At 40.0% G+C, this 8,977-nt stretch overlaps 1 protein-coding gene across 1 annotated transcript; it reads left to right on the top strand.

Annotated features, from left to right (window-relative positions):
* The first annotated feature begins 399 nt into the window (after window positions 1–399).
* LOC115430170 (GBF-interacting protein 1-like) lies at window positions 400–4,193 on the top strand. The gene is made up of 4 exons (XM_030150102.1): window positions 400–455; window positions 989–1,252; window positions 1,421–1,522; window positions 3,958–4,193. The coding sequence occupies exons 1-4, from the start codon at window positions 410–412 to the stop codon at window positions 3,978–3,980; spliced, it is 435 nt and encodes a 144-aa protein (XP_030005962.1). The 5' UTR covers window positions 400–409; the 3' UTR covers window positions 3,981–4,193.
* The last annotated feature ends 4,784 nt before the right edge of the window (window positions 4,194–8,977 follow it).

Here is an 8,977-nt window from a genome sequence, read left to right on the forward strand (position 1 = left end):
TACCTAGGAACTTAAGTTAATAAATGCCTCATTCCTGTTTTTTACTTCATTTCCCATCATGCAGCATGGTACTGCGCTTCCGGTCAACCGAGCAACATGATTGTAAGGCTATTGTATTTCAAAATGACTAATACCTCCCAAAATATTGGTCCTATCAACAGGGGCGGTTTCTCATATGGGCGAAGTGGGCAATCACCCAGGGCAGCATTTCATGAGGGGTGTCACACCACGAGCTCTTAAAAAAACACTGAGTCAACAGTGTGCCAGGGAACTGGCACAATAGCACCTCCTCTGTTGTGCAGGCACCCCTGCTTGCTGTGATGGTGCCGTGCAGTGCATACACAGAAGCGGTGAGAGAAGGAGAAGGGGGAGGAGGGAGGGTGGGACAGTTCACCTCTGGGTCCCTCAGATGTCCAATTTAGAAAAAGAAGAGGAGAAACGGGCAGTAGATAAAGGTATGCAGATGTGCTTTCCATATAACTGTGCATGTCATGAAAATAGGGCTAAGGTTAATCAGGCAGGTTCTAACTCTTATGTTTGTTAGCTTTTGCTATGATGCGTATTATTTTCTACTACAACAATATTTTGGTTGAACTGAACTAACAAACATGATATATGATTTCACCATAATGTGTCATGCAACAAGACTGTTAGTGCTACAAGTTCAGTTATTATTTATATTGATCATTTGGGTTAACGTCGTTGGGTCCTGTCCTGTAATAAGCTAATGGAATTTACAATGCAGTAAAGTAGTTTCAAAGATGAACATTTGTTAATTGCTAAAGCTGCTCTGTTTTGTGATAAAGGTAGTCTATATCTTAACAAGTCATCACTGAAAGCGTGCCCTGTTTCCCCCGGAGAGTTAGATTAATAATGTGTAAGGACAGACAGTAATAACATGCAATTGCATGTTTATTTAAATGTACAATTTATGGATGTTTTGTGTCAGATTCAGAGTTATATTTACTGCCTTTTCATGCAATTTCAGGGGCATTTCTAAAATATTTTGGATCATCCCATGCCACTGGTCATGATGAGCCATCATCTACCCCCTCAGCTTCTGGAATGTTCTCAGTGCCTCAGGATGAGGAGCTGCCATCTACCTCCTCAGATACACAGACCTCCGGAATGGTCTGGACACTTGAGGAACAGCCACCATTTATGTCCTCAGAGACAGTGTCTCCACTAGTGTCTGATACTGAGGATGAAGACTGGTTTGCTTCAACTTCTCCCCAACAGGAGGATCCTTCAGGTGGGTTTTTACAAATGTGTGTCTGTGATTGTTTTCCTGCAAACATTTTGACCAGACAATAGATATTTTTTATGTGATTTTAATATTTCTGATCATGTCTGAGTAGGCTTATGTGTTATGTTCCACTGTTATGTGCTTTGAGTAATGTGCTGATATGCTGTCCAATAGAAATTCCTGCTGCTGAACCCCCTCTGAGTCCCACTGCTGAGTATGAGCCTCTGTCAGTTGACCCTGCCCATTGGCCCTCATTGGCCCTTCGCAGAGGACCAAGTAAGGTCTTGTCTTGCCTGTCTTTGTTTTCTGTAGGATTGGGAGTGACGGGAGAAGTTGCCACCACCAATATTTTAAGAAGACATTAGTTAGTGATGAAAAAATAGTTAGAACTTGACTGATATATTTAGAGAAGAAAAACAGCCTTTTTTGCTTCTGTTGCAAATTGTTTTTAAAGTGGATCATTCATTTAACAAGTTCAGGTATGGCAAATTGGAAACATGGGTGCCCTTTACTCACATCACATGACATTAGGCTCTTGTCAGGGTATTGTCTATTTAAATGAAATTCTATTGTTTTTTTCCCACACAGACCCTGTTACTTTTTCTATATTTTTAGATGTCCTTGTGGACATATTATAAAACATGAGTTTGCTCAACCCTGTTTTTTTTTGTTTGTTTGTTTGTTTTGGGAGGGGGGGCTCTCGCCCAGGGTATCATTCAAGCTACAGTCGCCTATCAACTTGCCGAAACATCTCCATTTCTCAGAACTGTGCAGACAGACACACACACACAGAGACACACATACATACACAGATGATCTGAGACCTTCCAGCATTATAATATAGATATTATTAGTTGATCACTTGTTCACAACCTTGTACACTGCCCATCCAACAAAAAGTCATACACTAATAATTCATTGGGCCTATCACTTTTAGCTGTGATTATGGCATGCATTCACTGTGGCATCATTTCAATAAGCTTCTGCAGTGTCACAACATTTATTTCCATCCAGAGTTGCATTAATTTTTCACCAACATCTCATATCAATAGAAAAAAGACAAATATCCAGGCACACACTTGGTTGGAAAAATTGGAAAAAGCCTTTATTTTTTGAGGGCCTGTAGATTAATTCTTTGGGGCTGAAGGTAAAAACACAACAACACGTGTCGGCATGCGTCTTCTTCAGGGTGTTACAATGAAAGAGGAAGACACTAATTTATACCTATGGACTGCAGGTGTGGCAGCCAGTGAGACAACAAAAAAGTTTCTCGTATTGATGATTGGAGAGTTGGACTACTGCGCAACGTCCCCATTGAGAATCCCAAAGATTCTCAATGGGGTTCAGGTCTGGCCACTATGGTGGCCAATTCATGTGTAAAAATTATGCCTCATGCTCACTGAACTCCTCTTTCACAATTTAAGCCCAATGAATCCTGGCATTGTCATCTTGAAATATGTTTGTGCCATCAGGGAAGAAAAAATTCATTGATAGAATAAACTGGTCATTTATTATATTCAGTTAGTCACATAATGTTTGTGAAAGTAGACCTGACAAACAGAAGCAACCCCAGATCATAACACTGCCCCCACAGGCTTATACTGTAGGCACTAGATGTGATGGGAGAAACACTTCATCCACCTCTCTTACCTTGATGCACCCATCACTCTGGAACAGGGTTACTCTGGAGTCATTAGACCACATGACCTATTTCCATTGCTCCAGAGTCCAGTCTCTATGCTCCTTAGCAAAATTAAGTCTTTTTTCCTGACATTTCTCTGCCTTGACCCTGAACTATTGTAATCCTGACTTTTCCAAAGTTAAACCTTGAACCTTAAATGGGTCACAGTGCTGTTTTTATTGGGTCAACAAAAGGTGAGTGAGTTACTTTCCTAATTAAATTAGAGGAAGGGTGTTCTCTGGAACAGTTTCTAAAAACAGATGCAGATAAATTTTATTGATCCCAGGGGGAAAGTCACTTAAAGCTATACCTACCGATCTGGCATTTCTCAGAGCACTTAGTAAAAATTTGAACATGAACAACCCGCCTCCCTCCAAAGCCCTGCCCGCTTCCCCCTGCCTGAGTTCTGATGCTCCCCTCCTCTCACCTGATGCGCATGGTGGAATCGGAGGTGGTGGTGGAGGTGGAGGTCCAGTCCACTTCGGTCTGTCTGTGGACCCCTCCCTCAGGAATCAGATACATCATCCACCTGCTGCAGCTCCTGTTTCATCAGCAGACCCTGTATTTAAGGGTCTGGTCTGTGCAGCTCTGGGTCATTGTCTTCACTGGACCCATCGCCTGGTGCCCAGGTAATGGGCACATGTACTGTGAGCGCGCAGACTCTGCGAATTTTCCATGGACATTTGAGGTTTCATAGTCTGTACATTTATAATCCTACATAATCCTACATTGTGTGACACCATGTACGTGTACATGTATGAGTGTATGATAAAAGCTGAGCTTTGTACAGACTTGTCTGTGGTGTCAAGTATACCTGACTCCCAGTGTCACATCTCTGTCTGTTTTGCTGCTCCTTTTTCTTTCTCTCTCTCTCTCTCTCTCTCTTTCTCTCTCTCTCTCTCTCACACACACACACACACACACTCAACCACACCTCCTTATCAGTTAACTATGCACACCTGTGAGCACAGCTGTAGCTCATCAGGCAGGGGTGTATATATTCATCCCTCTGTCCTCTGTTCTTTGGCAGATTGTTCTCTACCTCGTGTGTGACTATCCAGCAGTTTTTCCTGCCTGAACCTTGATCCTGATCCTGACTGTCTCTGACCTGCCCCGCCTGCTGCCTGGATATCCGCCTGCCTGCCTGTCTGTCTGACCACGTTTGCCTGTCTGCTTCCTGGTAACCCACCTGCCTTCGTCTGACCTCATCTCTCTGCCTGTTCCCCAGTTGACCTACCTGCCTTCCGTCCCTGACCACATCTCCTGTCTTCATCCCTTTGGCTTCGTCTGGCTTTCCCGGTTACCAACCTATTGCCTGTCCCCGACTCAGCTGCTGCCTGTCCCTTGTCTGTTGCTTGTTTGCTGGATAAATAAAGACTTTTCATATTGAGCTCCTGGTTTTGCTCTTGGGTCCTCTATTGTATGTGTTAAACCCGGACTTCATCTCCATCCTTCATTCACCGGACTCTGACTGCTGCAGTCAGGGTTTTCTGATTGTTCCCCTTGGTTGTTGTTTCTGTTAATAAATCCATTTTTTCCTGTCAACATGTGCATTTGAGCTCTATCCATTCACATCCCTAGACAGGAGACAGCAGTCAGTGAGAGGAGGAGCAGTGGGAGTGAAACGTCACACTCAGAGGTACCCATATCTGATGTGGGACGGCAGTAATGTATGACTGACAGGAGGCTCAGTGAGGCTCAACCAGTTATTTCATTTGGACTGAATAAAATGATTGGTCAGACTTTTATCAGAAATATATGATAATTAAACATTTTTTAATTTCAATACCTAGTGAATTTCTTTTACATTTTAGTTTGACACACGCTTATTTGGAGGATTTTAAGATGACAAAAGAAATGTGTAAAAATGCCACATCATACGGTATAGCTTTAATAATGCCTTGGTCATAAACATGCAACAAAATGAAAACAAAGTAAAAAGAGGCAACAAGATGAAAATGGTATTTTAATTCACTCTCATTTGGATAATTGAAGAAGGAGCAAAAAAAAAAAATCATGGTGCATTTTTGTTAAGCTGACTTCCAAGGGCATATAAAATTGATTTTGTAGGTCTTAAGCTGAAACATTTGGGAACCAGTGCTGTAATTCAATTGAAAGTCCTATCTCACAGTGTTAGAAAAAGTGTTAATGCATCTGTCTCTGGTCCATTCCCTCTCTTTCACTAAGTTTCAGAAAAAGTGCAACAGTTATTGTTAAATGTGGCTCACACAAGAATGCATGAAAATTGCTCTGGTTTCTCCTTCCATATACTGAACACTCAAAGTTCTTTGTACTCTTTCCAGCTTAAAGGGGGGTGATAAACAAGTTATCCTGCAACAACAACAATGACAAAAAACCTGTGGCCCACATCTGGTTCAGATCTGGCATGAACATGCATTTTATGATCTTGTTAGTTCTGATACAATGTCTGTCAGTGTCCAAGGACATGAACGGACTATCTACTAAGCTGATGTCTGGTGTGTACGTAAAAGTTGCAAGTTTTAAACAAAACTGAAGGCCATGGTGAGATACATTACAAGTGCTTTACCTTTTTCTCTTAATGAGAAAACAGAATATCCACACCTAACATAATATAGTTAAAAGTCAAAAACAGCACATGAACATTCAATCAGCATTTACGTACATCTCATTCAAGAAAATTAATAAAACAAATGAATGGTGAAATCCGGGACTGATTAATTCCCATCTCATGTACTGAAGAAAGCATTCTACCCAGCACAGTATTTCTGTCATACTAATGTTAACAATAAAGATGAAGAAGGTCATCATTCATCATTCAAACTTCTTTTGGTTTTGTTTATGTACAGTTACGTTATGAAGCTATGCTATGACACTTGGACACCAGGCATCAAAAATACACATGAGAAATGAAAGATGTGTCCCATTTTAGGTTATTAAATGAAGATGTTATTTATTTGCATATAGTTCAGGGAAATGAGAATATAATAAACTCAGAAGTGATTACTCAAAACATATGTGGACACAAATATTGATGCCAGATGTGAACAGACTTAGTGAGGGCTTCCTCTTGTGATTAGACCAAGAAAAATGCATATTAAAGCCACAGCCTTTGATATGAAGTCTGCATCTACTCACACTAACACCTCATATTCCTTCGGTAAACCAACAGCATATACATGTGTTTCAGCAATATCTGCTTTTGAGGTTCTCTGCCTTTGCCAGTAACTCCTTGTTTTCACTCACAAAACTGTCACTCCCATCCACCTTTTATTGTGGTCAAATAGGTAAGCTTCCATTTTAGTGACACACAGTTCATAGACATCAAGGTTTTGTACAACACTACATCTTGTCACAGATTAAGAGAGTGAAGCATGAATCTTAAGGAGGAGTGTCATCTGGTTTTGCTCCAATTCAGATTTAAGTGAGGTATCACATTTGTGTCATGTTCAACTTCCTCACCTATTACTCTTTGTTACTATTGTCCTTTCACTCAAGTCTGGTTTACTTGAGTCACAGTTTAACATTTGTAGTTGTGCTCCATGTGGTTGAGAGCTAAATATAGTATTGTCACCATTGATACCATGAATACCAGTGAATTTCTGTCTGCATCTGACACTGTGGACCATGCTCTGCCCCTACAGAGGCTACGTGATGTTGGGTTTAAATCTGGGTCTTGTAAATGGCCTCAGGACTACTGGTCTCATATGTTATTTGGCAAATAATCATTCTGAATTTGACCACTTTCAAAAGGGATTCCACAAGGTTCCATACTAGGTCCTGTCTCATTCACAGTCTTAAAGTCATGTTGATGATACAGATCTATATAACATGTGTAACACATTCACCCATTAAAATCCTCCAGCAAGCTTTTGATACATTGCAAGATTTTGACTTAGCCTAAAAGTAGGATCTTACAAGTTCCAAGGAAAAATGCATGATAATCTCTAGAGTTAAAGCTATTGCAAATGAGGGTTTGTATATTATCACTGTGACAGGACACAGTATTGTGGACAACAGTATTCCTTCTATTCATTGAGAGTGTGTAGTAATTTTCCAAACAGTAATGCCTTCCATTTTTGTCTTTATGCAGAACCATACATAATCTGAACAGGTTGGCTTGGAATTTTGCACGGCATTCCCACTGAATGAAGGCCCAGCTAAAAAATAAGTGGAATTTTTTCCCGTTATTATAAACTACTTGTCAACTTGAAGCACAAATGTACCAGTTAAAACCGTAGGCCTCAGTTTCACCTGTCACAAATGAACAAGGTACAGCATCCCTCTGTAAATCAGTCACTTCAGATTGATTTTTATAATATTTCATTAGATAGAGTAATACACAACTCCACATTAACATGAAAGTCAGAGAACTCTAGAAGATTTTAAAATAGGGTGGTGTGTTGACCTTTTTTCAACTATATATCAAAGTTTAGCAACATAATTCAGTTTGTAGCTCAAAAACTATGTTTACGTATTTCAGGAGCTTCAAGTGTTACCTTATTTGGGATAGACTTTAACACTTTCTGGTTAGAACTGAACAAAATTTGGGTTTGGTTAAAAAGGTGAGAGGTGAAAAAGCTCACCTGGACTGCGGTGTATATAAAGAAGTAAAACAAAACTACCTACAGTATAGAGGTGAATGATGGTAGGATGTACACTATTATTAAGCTACACAGATTTCAATGTGAAAGCAAAATAAACAACTCATAATGTAAACAATGTAAAAAAAAAAAAAAAAAAATCAATGTCGCCCTTGACCTTTGGACCCTTGAACCTGGAAAATGCCCCAAATATTTAGGTGAAATGTATCAAAGCCATGTGAATGATTCTTCCTTTTCGATAATGCGCAGACTTTTGAAGAATTGCCATCCTCAGTTGAACATGTTCCTGCTCCCGATAAAACTCTACACATACCGCTAAACACCCCCCCACCCCCACCCCCCCCGTTGCAATGTTGTAGTTCTGAGAACTGAATGATAGAAACCAGTCCTTTCTGCATGTGAATGTGGGAAAGAAGGGAAGAGAGGGGAAAGAGGAAAACAAAGAAACAGAGCAGAAAAAATATAAGGAAATGTATGTTGAAAACCAGGAAGGAATGGAGTAGGCAGAAAACTCTGAAGCACGCAAGCTCTGCCAGCAGCATGGAGAAGTGTTAAAATTAACTAGCATGTGTATTTGCATGTGCACACACGCACACACACACACACACACACACACACACACACAGACACACACACACACACACACACACACACAAAGAGTTCCTGAGCTTTTCTTGGTACAGGAAGAGAGTTCTTAAAGTGAAAGCACTGCCTCAGCTCTACACAGCCAGGGTCTTTGTTGATTCTCACATAGAACAAAAACATTAGATCAATCTGCTTACTGTATATGATTGAGAAAATGAGAGCGGTTGACCAACCAAAGGTGTTTTCATTGGGCACTATAGACATAGACTGTAGTATTCACTTATAGAAAATTTTTTGACACAATAAATATGACAGACTTTATACACTTTTCAGTTGTTAAAAACAGGATGCTTGGATTTTATGCAATCTGGACCAACTCAGTGATGGCTGTAAATTTTCTTGTTTATGTGCTACTGTAAAAAGAACAAAGCTTTCACATGTGTCATACTTTGTCAAAAGTGAGAAAGTCACGTCTCCTGCCACCAATGTGAAAATATGTAAAAAGTGTCTGAAAATATTTGGCTTTGAGGCTACGTGAGACAAAATCCTTAATATTAACTTCATCTGGTCAGTACAAAGACATCTTTTACATGAATGCATGCTTTCATCAGCACATACAAACCTGGCTTTAATTTTTACATTTTTTTTAAAAAAAAACAAATATCCTATCTGTGTCTCCTGTTCGCCCTTATTTTTTCTGTCTCACTCTTCCACATGATTTACTAAATGCTTGATACACTAAACCATATGGACATAACAAGCAAAGCTTTGTGTGGAGATCTCAGGCAAGAAGACACGCCTTCACTCACACAAGAGCACACACCAATAAAACGGGAGGGAGTACTAAAAAAAAAGAAAAAAAAAACAGAGTCTGAGTGTAGA

Source organism: Sphaeramia orbicularis, chromosome 1 (genome assembly GCF_902148855.1).
Source record: "Sphaeramia orbicularis chromosome 1, fSphaOr1.1, whole genome shotgun sequence".
In the NCBI taxonomy this organism is placed as follows: domain Eukaryota; kingdom Metazoa; phylum Chordata; class Actinopteri; order Kurtiformes; family Apogonidae; genus Sphaeramia; species Sphaeramia orbicularis.

Coding starts and splice junctions, on each gene's coding strand:
- LOC115430170 (XM_030150102.1), top strand. CDS start 410: ATGTCCAATTTAGAAAAAGAAGAGGAGAAACGGGCAGTAGATAAAG. Junction 456..988: donor GAAACGGGCAGTAGATAAAG/GTATGCAGATGT, acceptor ATGCAATTTCAG/GGGCATTTCTAAAATATTTT. Junction 1,253..1,420: donor CCAACAGGAGGATCCTTCAG/GTGGGTTTTTAC, acceptor GCTGTCCAATAG/AAATTCCTGCTGCTGAACCC.